This window comes from Somniosus microcephalus, unplaced genomic scaffold, assembly GCF_052327205.1.
Source record: "Somniosus microcephalus isolate GS21.2 unplaced genomic scaffold, FLI_Smic_1.0 unresolved_chr4, whole genome shotgun sequence".
In the NCBI taxonomy this organism is placed as follows: Eukaryota; Metazoa; Chordata; class Chondrichthyes; order Squaliformes; family Somniosidae; genus Somniosus; species Somniosus microcephalus.
This window is the reverse complement of record NW_028225182.1, coordinates 35,948,576-35,969,143: the sequence shown is the minus strand read 5'-3', so window position 1 is coordinate 35,969,143 and position 20,568 is coordinate 35,948,576. Positions and strand designations below refer to the sequence as shown.

General features: G+C 50.5%; 1 protein-coding gene across 1 annotated transcript; it reads right to left on the bottom strand.

The window, feature by feature from the left end:
- Positions 1-5,416: 5,416 nt before the first annotated feature.
- On the bottom strand, positions 5,417-19,181 carry LOC147090527 (zona pellucida sperm-binding protein 3-like). Its single transcript, XM_085977049.1, has 10 exons — positions 18,763-19,181; positions 13,523-13,638; positions 13,332-13,435; positions 13,064-13,241; positions 12,962-12,972; positions 6,205-6,314; positions 6,037-6,128; positions 5,801-5,950; positions 5,600-5,733; positions 5,417-5,523 (listed from the first exon to the last, which is right to left on the bottom strand). The coding sequence occupies exons 1-10, from the start codon at positions 19,162-19,164 to the stop codon at positions 5,417-5,419; spliced, it is 1,404 nt and encodes a 467-aa protein (XP_085833175.1). The 5' UTR covers positions 19,165-19,181.
- Between the last annotated feature and the right edge of the window lie 1,387 nt (positions 19,182-20,568).

The window sequence follows — 20,568 nt, the reverse complement described above, 5'->3', positions numbered from 1 at the left end:
CTCAGGCGTGTGGGGCGATCCCGTCTGAGCTTTCCCCCGTTCGGACGGAATTCCTTGTCGGCGCCCAGCCCCGACCCCCCCCTCGGGAGCCGGCGCCTCACAACTTGAGCCGTCTCGAGGAAATACCCTCCGTGCCTTTTCATTCCGCACGGAGGGGTTTCCTGTACGGGCTGCTCCTGCACACCTTCCACTTTGCCATCTTCGCCTGCCGTCCGGACACGCCGTGGCGTGCAGTTTTACCTTCCGACGGAGGCGGAGGTCCCCAATGGGGGGCTCTCTATGCGGGAGTCCTCCCTTGTTCTATTGGGGACTTGGCCTGGAGGGTGTTGCACAGGGCAGTCCCGTGCAATAGGTATTTAAGTAGGTTCACGGACTCCCAGACCGCATGTTTGTTCTGCGGTCTGGAGGAGTCCGTGTTTCATATTTATATAGAGTGTGAGAGGTTGCAGCCCCTCTTTCATTATTTGAAGGGGCTGCTCCTCAAGTTTTGGTTGCACTTCAGTCCCACGCTCTTGATCTACGGTCACCCGGTGCGGAGGGGAGCGGGCAGGTCGGAGGACCTCCTCGTGGGTCTGCTCCTGGGCCTGGCGAAGAAGGCCATTAATTGGTCCAGGCAGCGGGCGGTCGAGGGGGTCGTCCGGCCGGATTGCCTCCCTCTCTTCCGTGGCCATGTTCGCGCCCGGGTGGCCCTAGAGCTGGAGCACGCGGTGTCCGCCGGCGCGCTAGATCACTTTCATGACCGGTGGGCGCCGCGGGGACTGGAGTGCATAATTGGGCTGGAGAACCAAATTTTAATTTGATTATTAAGGTTTATTTGAAGTTTTATTGGTTTATTACAGTTTGATTGGTTTATTTACAGTTTTAATGGTTTATTTACAGTTTTTTATCTGTCTAAATTTATGGTTTTACCAAAAGAGGATCACAGAACTCATGGATTTATTGCCAGGAGGGCCTATTTTAATTCAACCAATCGGAGTGACCCTTTTGATTGGGTGGTTAAGCAAATCTACAGTAATCTTTTTTGTGTGGGTGATTAACCAATTAGTTTATAAATAAAACTTTAAAGGAACCTTAACAAATTAATTTAAAATTTGGCTGCTCTTTTTGATTAAAGCAATTGACTGTAACTTAAGAAAACATTCGACCAATAGGGGTGCTCTTTTGATTAAACTAATCAACTGTAAATTAATAAAACTTTAAATAAAACTTGAAAAAAAAGAAAAAAAAATAATAAAAAAAGGAAAAAGACAGAACTGATGGATTTATTGCCAGGAGGGCCTATTACAATTTGGTCAATCACCCCCACCTGAAAGAGTCACACAAGGGCACATTTTGATGGGCACCATTAATACAGTAGTCATCCACTTTGGATCGAAAAAGGATAGATCAGCGTACTTTCCCAATGGTGAGAAGCTCGGAATTTAGAAAGTTAAGGGGTGATTTGATTGAAGTTTTCCAGATATTAAGGGGAACCGATAGGGTACACAGAGACAAACTATTTCCGCTGGTTGGGAGTTCAGGACAAGGGGACATGGCCTAAAAATTAGAGCCAGATCTTTCAGAAGTGAAGTTAGGAAACACTTCTACACACAAAGGGTGGGAGAGGTTTGGAACTCTCTTCCGATAACGGCAGTTGTTGCTGGGTCAATTGTTAATTTTAAATCTGAGATTGATAGATTTTTGATAAACAAAGGTATTAAGGGATATGGGCCAAAGGCGGGTATATGGAGTTAGGTCCCAGATCAGCCATGATCTCATCGAATGAGGCGACAGGCTCGAGGGGCTGAATGGCCTCCTCCTGTTCCGATGTTTCTATGTCTAATGTGGATTTCTTTAATTGAGCCATAAAATGACATGGGTTGTCCCGGTGTCATCAACAGAGGAACGAATTTACACCTGGCCTCCCTCTTTAAGTTGGCACAACTAACAAAGGAACTCAAACACAGAATGTTCTTTCGACAAAACAACAGGAAACTCATAAAAGTAAATCATAATTATGTTACTCGTGTCGATAAGACTCTCCACTCCCTGCGGTGCCCCTCGGTTGCGGGAGGCCTCGAGTGTACCGGTGGGCATTGCCCGCTCCCTCTCCAGGGAGCCTGGCGTGCAAACACTCGGAGTCCAATGGGTTTTCCAGAAGCTTCTACAAGTGGCTGGATCCGGACGGGATCATTGCCTCATTGAACCGGATCGGAAAGTTGGACCTTAATCAGTTGATATGTACTGTGGGACATTAGTTCGGACAGACTCTTTGTTCTTGTTAGTGGTGTCCTGTCCCTTGTGGGGAGGACCCCTTATAGATGATCAGTGTGGGCCTGAGCTTCACCCACTGCCCCTAACTCGTAGTCTGCAAAACAGGACAAGCTCCCCCGTCCCTGCTGATAACTAAAAGGACATCACGAGGGGGAAACAGTCTATCCAATTAAAACCCCAAAATAGAGGCAAAGTCACTCTAATTGCAATTGTCCTGTTTCATACAGTCTGATAAAGAGTGTGATGGTAAATGGAGACTGTCACACTGGAACAACAACGCCAACTTGTCATCATATCGCACCTTTAATGCAGAAAAACATCCCAAGGTGCCAACGGTGGAGTGAAGGAAGGGGAGGATCCACAAATGGCCGAGCTGTGGGAACATGAAATCTGAGGGAGGTGGTTAATAGGCTCTGATCCTCTGAGGTTGGGATTTGGTACCTTGTTTGCGCAGAGCACAGGGAGCTTTACTGTGTATCTAACCCGTGCTCTACCTGCCCTGGGAGTGTTTGATGCGACAGTGTAGAGGGAGCTTTACTCTCCATCTAACCCGTGCTGTACCTGCCCTGGGAGTGTTTGATGGGACATTGTAAAGAGAGCTTTACTCTGTGTCTAACCCGTGCTGTACCTGCCTTGGGAGCGTTTGATGGGGTAGTGTAGAGGGAGCTTTACTCTGTATCTAACTCATGCTGTATCTGCCATGGGAGAGTTTGATGCGACAGTCTAAAGGGAGCTTTACTCTGTATCTAACCTATGCTGTACCTGCCCTGGGAGTGTTTGATGGGACAGTTTAAAGGGAGCTTTACTCTGTATCTGACCCGTGCTGTACCTGTCCTGGGAGTATTTGATGGGACAGTGTAGAGGGAGCTTTACTCTGTATCTAACCGTGCTGTACCTGCCCTGGGAGTGTTTCATGGGACAGTGCAGAGGGAGCTTTACTCTGTATCTAACCCATGCTGTGCGTGTCCTGGGACTGTTTGAAGTGACAGTGTAGAGGGAGCGTTACTCTATATCTAACCCGTGCTGTACCTGCCCTGGGGGATTTTGACGTGACATTGTAAAGGGAGCTTTATTCTGTATCTAACCCGCGCTGTAGCTGCACTGGGAGTGCTTGATGGGACAGTGTAGAGGGAGCTTTACTCTGTATCTAACTCATGCTGTAACCTGTATCTGTTACATCGTTATATTATCACATTGTTAAATGGAACTACTTGTTACATTGTTATATGGAACTACTTTGGTTAGTGCATTTATACTGCTATGTGGCACACTGTGTCAGGCAGTGCACAGTGCAAGGTCGGACATCTTGTATCACTCCGCACCATGCGGCAGCAACATCATGAAAGCACTGAGTAAAAGCTGTAAACTAAAAATGAGTTAAAAGTGTCTGTATTACATAGTAATAAAAACACAAGGGGACACAACAGTATCTAACTTATGCTGTACCTGCGCTGGGAGTGATTGATGAGACAGTGTAGACGGAGCTTTACTCTGTATCTAACCCGTACTCTTGCTGCCCTGGGAGTGTTTGATGGGACAGCGTAGAGCGTGCTTTGCTTTCTATCTAACTCCCCACCCCACAGAGCCCTCTATTTCATTCTCCCTCATCTATGCTACCAGCCTCCTTTACAAATGAACAGGAGGAGTCCATTCAGGCCCTCGAGCCTGTTCTGCCATTCAATTCGATCATGGTCGATCTGTATCTCAACTCCAAATATATCTGCTTCAACCACTCCATGTTCCACATTCTGTGTAAAGAATGTCCTCCTAAATTCTTAATTTGATCTGTTAATGGCCATCTTATATTCCTGCCCCTTTATCCTCACCATCTGGTTGCAGTGGTGCCTTGTTACACCGCCCAATGTTCAACTAAGCAAAGCATTCAACTCACGTAAATCAGACAAAAACGTGACAGAGTCAAAGGAGGAGACATTAGGACAGGTAAATGCCTGGACACTGATGTAGGTTTGAAGCAATGTATTAGGAGGAGAGGTTGAGGGATTTAGGGAGAGAATGTCTGAGCTTAGGGGCTAGATGTCTGAAGGCACGGCCACCAACAGGGGGTGATGGGAGGTGGGGTGGGCGAAGGATTTTGGGCGGGTGGGGGAAATGCACCAGAAGCCAGAGTGCAATGAAAAAGATCATTGATCATTTACCAATCCCCTCAGCACTGTTTGATTCCACTACCCACCCATGTGTGATGGTGGGTGGTAGGTTACATCACTATATTCAAAAAGGCAATTGTAACTAACCTTTAAGGGATGTTAAATGTGGAACAGAGCCAGCAGAGTGACAGTACGAGGCCAAGACACACCTACCGCCAGCGGACATGGAGCAAGATGGCCAATTAAGGAGATGCTGCTTTGGTCTAGTCTCTTGACCCCGATGTGGGACTGGAACCTTCTCACAGCAGACTCCTAGCTGGGTGTCTGTAACCCCATCTACTCGCTCTAGAAAGATGGTAGAAACTCCCCATCGCTTTCATCCCTTTACAAAGGTCACAATATTACTGCAGAGAAGCTGGGATTGTTCTCCTTAGAGCAGAGAAGGTGAAGGGAGGGGTTCAAAGTGGTAAGGGTTTTGATTAAAGTAAATAAGGAGAAACGGTTTCCACTGACAGAAGGGTTAGTAAATAACGTCATTGACAAGAGAGCCAGAGATGAGGAGACTTCTAATATAAAGAAGAAGTTGTGATCTGGAACACGCTGCCTGAAAGGGCGGTGGAAGCAGATTCAATAGTGTCTTTCAAAAATGGGAATTGGATAAATACAAAGAGGTGAAAATGGCAGGGATATGGGGAAGAGCCGGGGGGAGTGGGACTAATTGGAGAGCTCTTTCAAAGAGCTAGCACAGGCACGATGGGCCGAATGGCCTCTTTCTGTGCTGTATGATTCCAGTTGCCATCCTATTAAGGCCACAATCTTATTCCAGGTGCAAATGCCTACTTTCAACTACCCAAAACTGAGCGGTGTGTGGTGAAATTGTCAGTTAAATATAGGCCTCCAAAACTGGTCTAGTGTCATTTAGACAACTTAGGTCAAACCACCATGACAGTGTATTTAAAAACCAGTTCAACACCAAAGACTGTAACTCAACCAAGTCACATTTCAATTTTATTGAAGCATTTTTTGACAAATAAAGCAGCTCAATTGAGGGAGAGGATTCAGTTGTGTTTCCTGGACAGTAGGAAAGCCACCAGAGAGGTGGAGATCAGGACCCCAGCTGCCAACGTCACAGCCACGACCAGAAGTAGCTCAGAACCCACATCACCTGCCGAGAACGAGAAGCCAATATGGAGTCAGGAGTCACAGGACTGGAATTGGGTTTTCATACAATCAACACTCACCTCGATAAGAACTCGGAACATCCTCACGAGTCCCAACAGCTTCACTATCCACCGAATGAACCAGGTCCAGATCTACATCCAGAACGATCAGAGGTCCAAGTGAGGCCTCACTCTCCCACACAGGCTCAGACTCTGCAACAATTAGTTCCATCCAGTTACAAAACATCCTTCTTCACCCTCAACACCCAACACAACATTCCAAGCTCAGATGGGACCTCCCTCCTGCACCTGGAGTGTGGTCTTCCTCCAGATCGCAATCTCTCGCCCCTGCAGTTGCCCCCATCACAACAGGCACAAACCTCATTGGATCCTTCCACCAGGGACAGGCCCAACTCGTTCACCAGGGACCATCTAAACAAGGAAGCAAGCCATCAGTCAGAATGCATCCATACGCCAAAAAGAAAGAGGTCCACCATTCGGGGGTAGATTCCTCTCACCGGTTGGCTGGCTTGTGGAAGGAACAGGCTTTGTTGACCGAATCCGGCCTTTGATCTGCTGCAGCTACTCTCAGGTGGCAACTGATGAAGATCTGCAGGAGACACATCCAGGAGTTACTCAGCGTCAACGCTCACCGTCTTACATTCCAACATCTGGCCAAATCTTACCAGGTCCCTGGCATCCTCAAAGAAGCGGAACGCATCCAGGTTGAACCAGAGCTTGTCCCGGTGATCTCGCGGCGACACAAAAGACGAAAGGGAGTTTTCGCCTCGGCTGTGTCAACAGGCAACTGGAAAGAGGGTGGGAAAGAGCTGCCCGATTGCCTGCCTCTCTTCCGCGGCCACGTTCGCGCCCGGGTGGCCCTGGATATGGAGTACGCGGAATCCACTGGCACGCTTGAGGCCTTCCGCGACCGGTGGGCGCCGCGGAAAATGGAGTGCATCATCATCCCCGGCAAACAAATTTTAATTTGATTTGTTAAGGTTCCTTTCAAATTTATGTTAATTTACAGACCTTATCGTTTGCGACCCTTTAAAAAGGGAGCACATGGTTGACTTTTAATAGGCCGTTGCCTATGATAAAGAAAGAGGCAGAGATTGGGTTGACCTTCTCCAAAACCATCAATAGAAAGACACTGGGCGATGTCATCAACCAAAAACCAAACCAAAGTGCCCCCATTGGTTGGAGAGCTTTGGGAACCATCGGCCCAAAGTCGCCTGTAAAAGAAAGAAATAAAGACTTGTATTTATATAGCGCCTTTCACAACCTCAGGACATCCCAAAGCGCTTTACAGCCAATGAGGTACTTTTTGGAGCGCAGTCACTATTGTAATGTCGGAAAGAAAGCAGCAATTTGCGCACAGCAAGCTCCCACAAACAGCAACGTGATAATGACCAGATCATCTGTTTTTAGTGATGTTGATTGAGGGATAAATATTTGCCAGGACACCTGGGGATAACTCCCCTGCTCTTCTACGAAATAGTGGCCATGGGATCTATTACGTCCATCTGAGAGGGAAGACGGGGCCTCAGTTTAGCATTGCGGCCGAAAGACGGCACCTCCGACAGTGCAGCACTCCCTCAGTCCTGCCCTGGGGTGTCAGCCTAGATTATTATGCTCGAGTCTCTGGAGTGGGACTTAAATCCACAACCGTCTGAGTCAGAGGCAAGGGTGAGTTTGGGATCGATACAGGGTTATGGAGAGAGCGGGGCAGTGGGATTAGTTTGGGATTGATACAGGGCTATGGGGAAAGAGCGGGGCAGTGGGATTAGTTTGGGATTGATACAGGGCTATGGGGAGAGAGCAGGGCAGTGGGATTAGTTTGGGATTGATACAAAACTATGGGAGAGAGCAGGGCAGTGGGATTAGTTTGGGATTGATCCAGGGCTTTGGGGAGAGAGCGGGGCAGTGGAATTAGTTTGGAATTGATACAGGGTTATGGAGAGAGCGGGGTAGTGGGATTAGTTTGGGATCGATACAGGGTTATGGAGAGAGCGGGGTAGTGGGATTAGTTTTGGATTGATACAGGGCTATGGGGAGAGAGCGGGGCAGTGGGATTAGTTTGGGATTGATACAGGGCTATGGGGAGAGAGCGGGGCAGTGGGATTAGTTTGGGATTGATACAGGGCTATGGGGAGAGAGCGGGGCAGTGGGATTAGTTTGGGATTGATCCAGGGCTTTGGGGAGAGAGTGGGGCAGTGGAATTAGTTTGGGATTGATACAGGGCTATGGGGAGAGAGTGGGGCAGTGGAATTAGTTTGGGATTGATACAGGGCTTTGGGGAGAGAGCGGGGCAGTGGGATTAGTTTGGGATTGATACAGGGCTATGGGGAGAGAGTGGGGCAGTGGAATTAGTTTGGGATTGATACAGGGCTATGGGGAGAGAGCGGGGCAGTGGAATTAGTTTGGGATTGATACAGGGCTATGGGGAGAGAGCGGGGCAGTGGGATTAGTTTGGGATTGATACAGGGCTATGGGGACCATGTGGGGCAGTCAGGTTAGTTTGGGATTGATACAGGGCTATGGGGAGAGAGAGGGGCAGTGGAATTAGTTTGGGATTGATACAGGGCTGTGGGGAGAGAGCGGGGCAGTGGAATTAGTTTGGGATTGATACAGGGCTGTGGAGAGCGAGCGGGGCAGTGGGATTAGTTTGGGATTGATACAGGGCTATGGGGACCATGTGGGGCAGTCAGGTTAGTTTGGGATTGATACAGGGCTATGGGGAGAGAGCGGGGCAGTGGGATTAGTTTGGAGATTGATACAGGGCTATTCGGGTAGAGCGGGCCAGTGGGATTAGTTTGGGATTGACACAGGGCTATGGAGAGAGAGCGGGGCAGTGGGGTTAGTTTGGCATTTATACAGGGCTATGGGAAGAGAGTAGATCAGTGGGATTAGTTTTGGACAGTGACGGCTGATTTACCATTTTGGACAGGTGTGGCCTACACTGCCTAACCAAGCCAGCTTGTTCCCATGGCAATGGGGCCTTGGCACAGTCCTCCCAGCAATCTGCCTGACACTTTTTGCGTAGTCTTTGTGATGAAATGCCAACAAAAAAGACAGGGCTGAAGTGGGAACTGCCTGACCATCGTGAGCCGGAACGCTCAGCCGCTGAGTCGAGGACATGACTACGACCCCTGCACTGGAAGTCTCGGAGAGGCAGGTTTGGATTGCTGCATCGGAGAGAGAGAGCTGGCACTGATTTGATGGGCTGAACGGCCTCCCGCTGCGCTGCGAACCTCGGGGGTTCAGAGACACCTGAGCCAACAAACGCATCTGATTGGCGGTCCGACAGAAAACCGCTCCCACCGCACGTGCTCAAAAGTTTCTACCCCCATCGCAGGCAGAAGAGTCTCTGATCTTCAAATGTAATTCACTGCCTGAAGTGTTGTGAGGCATTTTAACGTGGTAAGGAACCATATAATTGCAGATGTTATCAATAAACCGGAAACCTGCCCCAACAGTAGATCATCTTAAAGGTGTCAGCCGGTAGCACACTTGCCTCTGAGTCAGAAGGTCGAGGGTTCAAGTCCCACTCCAGAGACTTGAGCCCATAATCCAGGCTGACACTCCCAGTGCAATGCTGAGGGAGTGCTGCACTGTCAGAGGTGCCATCTTTTGGGTGAAACGTTAAACCGAGGTCCCATCTGCCCTCTTAGGTGAATGTAAAAGATCCTACGGCTGCTATTGGAAGAAGAGCAGGAGGAGTTCTCCCCAGTGTCCTGGGGACAATATTTATCCCTCAATCAACATCGCTAAATACAGATTATCTGGTCATTTTCACATTGCTGTTTTTGGAAGCTTGCAAATTGGCTGCTGCGTTTCCCACATTACGACAGTGACTCCATTTCAAAAGTAAAGCGCTTTGGGACATCCTGAGGCCTCCAGCCCTACAACACCCCCATCTCCGAGATATCTGCACTTCTCCAATTCTGCCCTCTGGAGGATCCCAGATTTCAATCGCTCCACCGTTGGCGGCCTTGTCTTCAGCTGCCTGGGCCCCAAGCTCTGGAATTCCCTCCCAAAACCTCTCCAGCGCTCCATGCTCCTTAATACCTCCCTCTTTGACCAAGCTTTTGGTTATCTGCCCAAATATCTCCTTATGTGGCTTGGTGTCAAATTTTAATTGAAAGCGCTTCTGGGAAATTTCAGTACGTTGAAGGGGCGACATAAATGTAAGTGGTTAAGTATTGACAACAGTCCTACTGCAGATTTCAGCCAGCATTCACTGACCAGGGTCGGCCACGAGAGATACAAAAGTGTGCTCGTTAAGTTTGTGTAGATTCTAGCCCCACCTGATGTTGGAGATCCAGTACGGCAACTCAATCCCACTTGGGGACCTAGTATGTTGGTTAGACATAATTATTTTTTATTGTAGGTCCCACACTCACGTCAGAGATGTTTAGAAAGAACAATCTTTTATTTATACAGCACCATACCATGTTCAGGATGTCCCACCAACACCTTAAACATTCACTCCCTCCACCACCGGCACACTGTGGCTGCAGTGTGTACCATCTACAAGATGCACTGCAGCAACTCACCAAGGCTTCTTCGGCAGCATCTCCCAAATCCATGACCTCTACCAGCTAGAAGGACAAGGGCAGCAGGCGCATGGGAACACCAGCACCTCCAAGTTCCCCTCCAAGTCACACACCATCCTGACTTGGAAATATATCGCCGTCCCTTCATAGTCGCTGGGTCAAAATCCTACAACTCCCTGCCCAACTGCACAAACTGCAGCTGGACTAGAAAGCAGCTCACCACCACCACCACCACCTTCAAGCCTAACTAGGCATGGGCAATAAATGCAGGTCTTGGCAGTGACACCCACATCCCATGAACAAATTAAAAAATGCACTTCATAACCAATGAATTACTTCTGAAATGTAGTCACTGTTGTCAGAAACATGGCAGCCCATCAAGAGCCTACAAACAGCAATGTGATAATGGCCAGATCATCTTATGATGTTGGCTGATGGATAACAATTGGTCAGAGGGAAGAACTCCCCTGCTCTTCTTCCAAAAAGTGCCACAGGATCTTTTACATCCACCCGAGGGGCCAGAAGTGGCCTCGGTTTAACTTCTCATCCGAAAGATGGCACCTCCGACAGTGCAGCACTGGGAGTGTCAGCCTGGCTTTTGTACTCAAGCTTTCTAACGTGGGATTTGAACCTACGACCTTCCGACTCAGGCTAGAGCGCTGTCCACTGAGCCACGGCCAAGACCGAAAGCCATTTAAGGGGCCTTCAGAGATGCAATTCCTCAGGTGACTAATCCTGCAGGTTAACAAGCCATCGACAGCACAGAAACAGGCTATTCAGTCCAACTAGTCCATGCTCCACACGAGCCTCCTCCCACCCAAACAGCATATCCTTCCTCCCTCATGCTTAGAGCTCCCCCTTAAATGCAGCTACACCATTCGCCTCAACCACTCCGTGATAGCGAGATCCACATTCTCACCACTCTCTGGGCAAAGAAGTTTCTCCTGCATTCACCATTGGAGTCATTAGTTAGTTACTACCTTGTAGTTACAGGCCCTGAGTTCTGGTCTTGCCCACAAGTGGAAACATCTCTATCTAACCCAGTCATAATTTTAAACACCCTCAGCCTTCTCTTTCCTAGAGAAGGCAACCCAAACAGGTCAATCTTTCCTAATAAGCCAAATCTCAGTTCTGGCATCAGCCTAATAAATGTTTTTTGCACCCTCGCTAGTGCCGCTATCATTTTTAGAATATGGACATCTACCCCATTTAGACTTATTATCCCAGTCAGTTATAGGGGACTAAAGAACCTCCACTTCTAGTAATAAACTAATCCCAGCATTAAAATTTCCAGGAACGTTGCAATTTCATGGGGCTCAATAATCACACCCACTAACCTCACTCCACAAGAGCCCCACAAAGCTCCTTAACAAGGGACAAACAGCAGACCAAGATAACTAGCTCCAGGCAAACACTTCCAAGTTGCTGTTAATAAACTAGTGAAATGGGGCACATACCCCAGTAGCCTGATATCTGGTGAAAAGATTAAATACACTCAGCAGGCATGCCACTGGGTCGAGAATCATTAATGGAAGTAAATAAATATGGAAAACTTCCCATATTCAGAATGCAAATCCCCAGCCTTAAATCAATGACCAAATGTAAGCAATAACCATGACAGATTTGCTAATTTCACCACTTTATTAATCACAAGTTGTTGCGCAGGGTTTGCTTGCGTTTCCTGTACAGGAACAAGGCGATCAAAGAAGCAGAGATCAGAGAGACAGCAGTCACAGTCAGGGCCACCATCAGGACCACCTCAGACTCCACACCTAAACAGCAATGAGAAACCAACAGTGAGTGAAGGGAATACTGAGAGGGAAATGGAAACTAGCAGTCGGCCAACTCACCACCTGGAGACCTCTCCGCCATCCGTTGCTCAACCTCATTAAGGGACTCAGTTGCCAGGTCTGTCACATCAGTGTCCAGAATGACCAGGGGTCCAAGGGAGGCCTCACCCTCCCACTTCAATTCAGCATCACTCCCTGCAATATCAAACATTCCAGTTAGAGAGAGGGTAAAGGGCAACCTCCAACATCTAGAGGATCAATGTCCTACCAGCTTCAGGTAAAAGATCCCTCCTTCCTCTGGAATCAAATCCAAACTCCCTTGTGGCACTGCAGTTGCCCAAGTGACAACAGGCACAAATGTCATTGTTGGATACTTCCAATGGAGCCCAGCTAAACAAGAGAATCAGTTTCACAATCAGGTTGGGCATCACTTCCCCACACAACACATCCCTGAGGGAGAGAGGGGGCACTTACACATTCTGCATCTTCTGGAAAGTACAAGCTTTGCTCATGGAATCTCTCCGATCCACTGCAGCAACCTTCAGGTGACAGGAGATGAAAATCTGAGGGACACAGTCAACACAAGTCATTATATAGTGACTCCCTCCCAACTTGGGAACTCAATGAACAGGTGGATTCAGGGGACAAGTAGCAGAATGGATAGCAAGCTGGCTAGAAACAGAGAAAAGTGGTTAATGTTAGTGATTCATAGGATCACAGGATATACAGCAGAGGGATTTCAGGGGAAACTTCTTTACCCAGAGAGTGGTGAGAATGTGGAACTCGCTACCACAGGGAGTGGTTGAGGCGAATAGTGTAGATTCATTTAAGGGGAAGCTAGATAAACACAGGTGGGAGAAAGGAATAGAAGGATATGTTGGAGAGTTAGATGAAGAGGGGTGGGAGGACACTCGTGTGGAGCACAACCCAGTTATGCAGAATGGCTGTAAATACTTTGCAATGGTCGGCTTCCTCTTACCAAGGAACGGTCATCTCCAAAGAAGCGGAACGCATCAGGTCAAAGTGGAGCTTGTCCAGCTCACGCTCGTCTCTTGGCAACACGAAGGTTGAGAAGGAGTCCTCAGCTTTGCTGTCCAGGAGGCAACTGAAGAAATAATTTTTTAAAAAGGGACATGGAGTGAATCAAGAGAAGCCATTGAGACAGGACTAGCTGGAGAAAGCAGAGTGCTCCTTACCCATTGTAGTCAATGATGCTGTATCGCGGGGTGGAGTCCGTGTCTGGGCTTAACGTAGCGACACAGCGATCAATGTAGAGCTTCAGGGGCATGTGGTTGGTCATTGAAACAGAGGCCTCAATGTGAATGAGGTCACCCAGGTAGTAGACAGTCGAGGTGCGCTCTGTGAGCCAGTCATCTGAAGTACAAGAGGGACAAGGGTTGGAGACTGGGTACAACTCCCAGTGGGTGACTACAGGAAATCATTCCCCATCCACCCATCACATACCATTCATTAGGCGCAGAGAGAATGACAGAAGCCCCTGTCCAGACTTGGTGGAGCTGAACGGGATCCAGGTGGGCTTGATCGGGTCACTGCTCACATTGCCCTTCCTGGAAAGACAACGGAGCCATTTTAGGACAAGGTCAGAGAACTACACCAGCTGTAGACGTTATTTGCGACAGTGTAAAGAATCTTACCTAAAATAGTGGCACTCAATGGGAACGACAGCTCCATTAGTTCTCACAATGACAGATCCATGGGCCTTGGGGGTGTGGTTCAGGTGGGTGGCGTAGACCAGGAAATCTCCAGACATCTGAAAGACATCAGGTTCAGAAATGGACAACATTCTACTCAGGTGGTTGGAAGTTGTGCAGCCTCAGTAGCTAATGCAAGGAGGGGGATTGCAAGCACAAGACAATTAAACAGAATAAAGACTCAATGAAAGGACAGCTTCACTTCAATAAAAGGAGCCACAGGTTGATAATTTAGAGCAATGAAAAGAACAAGATTAAATCCTCATTTAATCACAGCTCCTCTGTATGAGAGAGAGACAAAAAATGAATATTGTAGATAACTGAACCATTAAACTGAATCCCCAGGGACCTGAAAATCCACAAGACAAGGGCCTAGAAATTCAGCTGTTTGCGCCAGCCGTTAGCGCCAGATTTCCGGCGCTATCCACTTAGCGCCCGGGCACCGCCGGATCTGCGCCTACGCCGAAATTCAGCTGGGCTTTAGCGCCGGCGCAAAGTGTTGGCGCCCGCTCAGCTGCGCGCGCATCTTATGACGTCATTCCGTCGTGCAACGCCGTTTGTGCGCCCCAAACCGGAAATTCAGTGGCGCCCGGCCGATGTGGCCGTGGCGCTGCTAAGAACTGTGAAATGGAACTCAACAGAGGCCCTGTGGGATTCGGGGAGCGCTAATTAAAGGGCACATCCACTCACCCATAAAAGCCAGCCATTTCGCTGCAATGACTTGACTGGTTTGGATTTCTGCACAGAGAGCAAGGCACAGAGATTACTGATTTCGGACACCATAGGAGAGGTATTTTTGGCTTCTAGCCAGTGCTTTGACATTTGCATCCTTGTGATTTTGCTGTTTGGAACTTTGTAATGGGGGCTGCATGGGGGGCCAACCCTCAGTTCCTACATTTTGTGCGAAGGGCTCGCAGACGCTTTGAGAGGGGGCCAGGCATGCCTAGACGCAGAGGGGCCATTAGGCGTCGCCAACGTAGGCCTTACCCAGTCAGGCAATACCGGGAGCAGGTCTCATATCTCACCATGACTGCGGCGCATTGTGTTAAGAGGCTGCGCTTCAGAAGGGAGGTGGTTGAAGAGATCTGCCAGCTGCTTCATGCAGATTTGCAGCCACAGCTCATGTCCAGGGCGTCTCTCTCGGTGGAAGTGAAGGTCACGGTGGCTCTCAGCTTTTATGCAAGCGGCTCCTTCCAAGCCGCTGCTGGGGACATCGCGAACATCTCCCAGTTCGCCGCGCATCGCTGCATCCGACAGGTCACCGAAGCACTTTTCGCGAGGAGGCACCAATTCATCTCCTTCCCCATGACCCAACACAAGCAGGAGCAGCGTGCATTCGGATTTGCCAGGATCGCGGCCTTCCCCATGGTGCAGGGCGCCATTGACTGCACGCATGTGGCTATGCGGGCACCTATCCACAATGCCGAGCAATACCGCAACCGGAAGGGCTACCATTCCCTAAATGTGCAGCTGGTGTGTGACCACAGGCAGCGCATCCTAGCTGTCAATGCCCGCTTCCCAGGAAGCAGCCACGATGCCTTTATCCTGCGCCAGACTACTGTGGCTGACATGTTCCAGGCACAGCCTCCACCAAGGGGATGGCTTATCGGGGACAAGGGCTACCCTTTGTGCAGATGGCTCATGACCCCGCTCCGCGCGCCCAGGACCCCAGCGGAGCTGGCATACAACGAAAGCCATCAAGCCACAAGGAACCTAATAGAGCAAACGATAGGCGTCCTCAAGCAATGGTTCCGTTGCCTGGATCGTTCAGGCGGGTCTCTTCAGTATTCGCCGGATAGAGTCTCCCAGTTCGTCGTGGTGTGCTGCATGCTCCACAACCTGGCTATCCGCAGGACTCAGGCACTGCCACCTGACATTGCCCCACCACCTCAGGAGGACGAGCAGGAGGACCCTGAGGAGGAGGAGCACCAGGCCAGGAGGGAGCGACAAGGTCCAAGGGCCGTCCGCCGGGGGCTTATTGCTCGACACTTCTAGGCCCCCTGTCAGGGAATGGCCTGGCCCACTGAACGCAGCCGCTTCGCAAGCCCTCAGCCGGTTAACCCAACAACCACTTGAAACATGACACCTGCACATGGTGAATAAATAAACATCTTTATTTCAAAAACTCAGGGCCCTTCCCACATGGAAGAGCAAAACAGAGAAGACCCCCAAAAAACAGTAACAAACTTCTGTCACTCCCAAAACCTGGGGAGGACTAACATAACATCACCATCCAAATGGCCTTCGTCACTGGCCTAACAAAAACAAGCCCCCCCCACAACACAAAGACCCCCATAAAACCAAACCACATAATGCCCCCCAGAACAGAAGCCCCCGCATCACCCAAACCCTCGCTCAACACACTCTATTCGGTGTGGCGAGAGGGCGAGTCTGTCGACAGCCGTCTTTTGCCCCGGCCCGTCCTGCTGCTGCGCCTCAAGCTGGGCCGTGAGGCTGTGGCGAGGCTGGGGGAAGGATCCTTAGGGCGACAAGGCGTCTCGCCAGATGCCCTTGGGGGTCGGCCTACACGAGGGCGGGCCCGGGAGGGGCCGGCTGGTGGCTGCTGCAGCTGTGGGTGGCCCTCTTCACTGGCTGCAGTAGCTCCTTGCACCCTGGCTGGGGGAGTCGCAGGCTCGCCTGCACCAATGGGGACAAGGTGGGTGATGCCAGGCGCGCGCTGGTCGCCAGACACACGTGCACTCGGCCGGCCTGGCCGGGGAGCAAGCGCGCCAAACTGTTGGTCGCCAGACCGGTGTGCGGCAGCAGGGCGGCGGCTGGCCTGGCGACGCCTCCGCGCCAGTGCGAGGGTGGCAGAAGTCAGTGCCCCAACTGCGCCGGCATGTCCCCGCATCTGCAGTGCCATTGTCTGCACAGCACCTCTCAGCTGGCGACTGGCGTGCTGCGCTGCCTCGAGTTGTTCGACCCCCCTCTCATGCGCTGCCACAAGGAGCTCCACCCCCCTGGCGTGCGCTGCTGCGAATAGCTCTAGGCCCCTGGCCTGGGATTGGCCGAAAGCCACCACACTTTGAGCGAGGCTTTCGATGGCGTGAGGCATCTGTGCCACCACCTCCATGATTTCGACGTGCCGGCGCTCCGACGCCGCCGACATCTCGTCCAGGAGGCGCACCTCCTGGGCGACGTCCGAGTCCGGACTGGAGGGCGCCTCCACCCTCTGGCCAGAAGGCTGGCGTGCCGCCGGAGCGTTGCCACGTGCGGCCACGCCACTGGGACCAGGTTCTGCCCTCCCCTCCACCGCCTCCCCCCTCTGGGCAGAAGGCTGGTGTGCCGCCGGAGCTTTGCCGCGTGCGTCCATGCCACTGGGACCAGGTTCGGGGCTCCCCTCCCCCGCCTCCCCCTGGCTCTCCGGCACGCCAGACGTCTCCCCTTCATTGCCATCTCCTGGAGCGGAGGAGGGTTCCCCCGAGGTGGCGCCTTCCTGCTGCTCCTCGACGTCCTCCTCCTCCGAGGGCCTGGCTGTGTGGGCTTCAGGGAGCACCTCCTCCTCACCAGCTGAAAGCAGGAAGGCACAAGTGTAGCTTTAGAGTGAGGACAGGCCGACAGCGAGGGAGGCCGCACTGGTGCATTATGTGCATTTCTCGGCCAGTGGGGAAGGATGTAGATCTGATGCGCGAGGGCAAGGAGAGAGGTGCACCCGGTCCTGTCCTTACCAGTGGGTTCCAGTATAGGGTCGGCGTCGCCGAGCGCCACAGGCCCAATCACCGGGTGACGCAGCAGTCGGGCCACCCTCTCTTCCAGAGCCGTTAGCTCCTGGTAATCGCGAGGGCCTCCACCAGTGACACGCAGGCTCCTGGCGTTCCTCGCCAGCTTGGCCTGCAAGAGAAAGGAGGGCGTCTAAGTACAGTGTGGTGCCCCATTGCTGTGTGTGAGGCCTCCCATGGTGGAATAGCTTGCACAGTGTGGTGCCCTGTAGCTGTGTGTGAGGCCTCCCATGGTGGAATAGCTTGCACAGTGTGGTGCCCTGTTGCTGTGTGTGAGGCCTCCCATGGTGGAATAGCTTGCACAGTGTGGTGCCCCGTTGCTGTGTGCGAGGCCTCCTATGGTGGAATAGCTTGCACAGTGTGGTGCCCTGTTGCTGTGTGTGAGGCCTCCCATGGTGGAATAGCTTGCACAGTGTGGTGCCCTGTAGCTGTGTGTGAGGCCTCCCATGGTGGAATAGCTTGCACAGTGTGGCAAGTGCAGAAAGAGCTATTGATTAACATGCAAGTGCCATTGCAGCGGCAGCAGGGCTGGGCATTAGACCTTGAATGTCCCTTTGGCCCTAATGGGAGGTGCACATGCAAGGATGAGGGGGACATTGGAAAGGGTACTCACCTTGACCAGCCGACATAGGTCATTGTATTTCTTGCGGCACTGGTCCGCACTCCTGGGAACATCGGAGTTGGAGGAGACCCTCCGGGCAATTTTGGTCCACGCCTCCCTGAACTGGCTCCTGGGAGCCTTCCTGCCACTAGCCGGGCACACGACCTGTCTTCTTTTGCGCACCCCATGAAGGAGCACATCCAGCGCATGCTCAGAGAACCGCTGGGCTCTTTCACGGGCCCTCTCCATGACCTCCAGGCGTTGATATGGCACACAACCAGTCCGGAGGCCTAGTTGCAGGGCTACAGCATGCAGGGCGTGGCTGCAGTCAAAGTTGACCCTTCCCCCTTTAAGAGCTGGCCGGCGTCAGGGTGTCTGCTGACACTCACCACATGATCGCAGCTGCGCTGCGCCCGGAATCGGCGTTATCAGGCTGCATCGCCGGATTAGCGCCTGAACACAGGGTTCCAACGCCTTTTGCAGCGCTCGGCCAAAAAGTTGGCCAAATCTACTGAATTTCGGCGAGCTCGCCTGCACTTTCCGGCGGCCGCTAAATTTGACGAGCGCCCGACTTTAGCGCCGCAATAGCGTCCGAACTGAATTTCTAGGCCAAGATGTATGGAAGGAAAAGTTTGAAGAACTAAGTGAAGGCTCAAGGCCAATAGGGCTGAGATCACAAGGTTGGAGACTCAGGAAGACCAGTTAAAGCCAAGGACAATGCATAATTCAACACAAGTCTGAGGATTTAAAAGCAGGAGACAGGAATCTCCTCAACATCAATGACATTTCACCAAAGGTAGGAATAAAGAGTTGGGTCTAATCCATACTCCAAGCTTAGAGCAAGAGTTGAGGAATCACATTACCTTCACTCTGCTGCCACACTCATGCAGCCCATAATCAAAGAGGACGGTGTGGTTCTGAGAGTAGATCCCAGTTGGCCGACAACCTGCCGTCCCCAGGGTCAGGTCAGCAGCTTTAATCAGGTGCCTGGTTCCAAATAAATCCATCTGTACCCTGACCAGCAGGTTGTGCTCTCCACACTGCACCCTCACAGTCTGCAGTGGAGACACACTGCGCCCCGCAGACACACTGAAACCGGAGCCAAAGGGAGACCCAGGAGAAGGAACTCTCTGAGGCCCAGGGGTGGCTTTTACTCTTCTCCATGGAAACCTCTGGCCCCCAAACTGTTGCCAAATATCAGAGGAACAAACAGCTCCAACTAACACCAGCACTGGGAGCAAACCCCTCACTACAAAATCCCCCATGATACTAAACAACTCAACTATCCCTGCACCCACCAACAAGCACCTTTTATACACACAACCTGCAGTCACATTGAGCCAATTAACCCCAAGCTCCACAATTTCTACCCAATGCCAGAACTCATGTATTTATTGCCAGGAGGGCCTATTTTAATTCGACCAATCGGAGTGACTCTTTTGATTGGGTGGTTACACCAATCAACTGTACACTTTTATGTGTGGGTGATTAACCAGTTAGTCTGTAAATAAATAAAACTTTAAAGGAACCTGAACAAACTAATTTCAAATTTGATTGCTCTTTTTGATTAAAGCAATTGACTGTAACTTAAGAAAACATTCGACCAATAGGGGTGCTCTTTTGGTTAAACTAATCAACTGTAAATTAATAAAACTTTTAATAAAACTTGACAAAAAAAGAAAAAATAAGAAGAATAAAAAAAGGAAAAAAATGCCAGAACTGATGGATTTATTGCCACGAGGGCCTATTACAATTTGGTCAATCACCCCCACCTGAAAGAGTCGCACAAGGGCACATTTTGATGGGCACCATTAATACAGTAGTCATCCACTTTGGATCGAAAAAGGATAGATCAGCGTACTTTCCCAATGGTGAAAAGCTCGGGATTTAGAAAGTTAAGGGGTGATTTGATTGAAGTTTTCAAGATATTAAGGGGAACCGATAGGGTACACAGAGACAAACTATTTCCGCCGGTTGGGAGTTCAGGACAAGGGGACATGGCCTAAAAATTAGAGCCAGATCTTTCAGAAGTGAAGTTAGGAAACACTTCTACACACAAAGGGTGGGAAAGGTTTGGAACTCTCTTCCGCTAACAGCAGTTGTTGCTGGGTCAATTGTTAATTTTAAATCTGAGATTGATAGATTTTTGATACCCAAAGGTATTAAGGGATACGGGCCAAAGACAGGGATATGGAGTTAGGTCCCAGATCAGCCATGATCTCATTGAATGGGGCGACAGGCTCGAGGGGCTGAATGGCCTCCTCCTGTTCCCATGTTCCTATGTCTAATGTGTTTTTTTTAAATTGAGCCATAAAATGACATGGGTTACCCCGGTGTCATCAACAGAGGAACGAATTTACACCTGGCCTCCCTCTTTAAGTTGGCACAACTAACAAAGGAACTCAAACACAGAATGTTCTTTCGACAAAACAACAGGAAACTCATAAAAGTAAATCATCATATTATTACTTGTGTCGATAAGACTCTCCATTCCCTGCGGTGCCCACCGGTCGCGGGAGGCCTCGAGTGTACCGGTGGGCACTGCCCGCTCCCTATCCAGGGAGCCTGGCGCACAAACACTCGGAGTCCAATGGGTTTTCCAGAAGCTTCTACAAGTGGCTGGATCCGGACGGGATCATTGCCTCATTTTACCGGATCGGAAAGTTGGA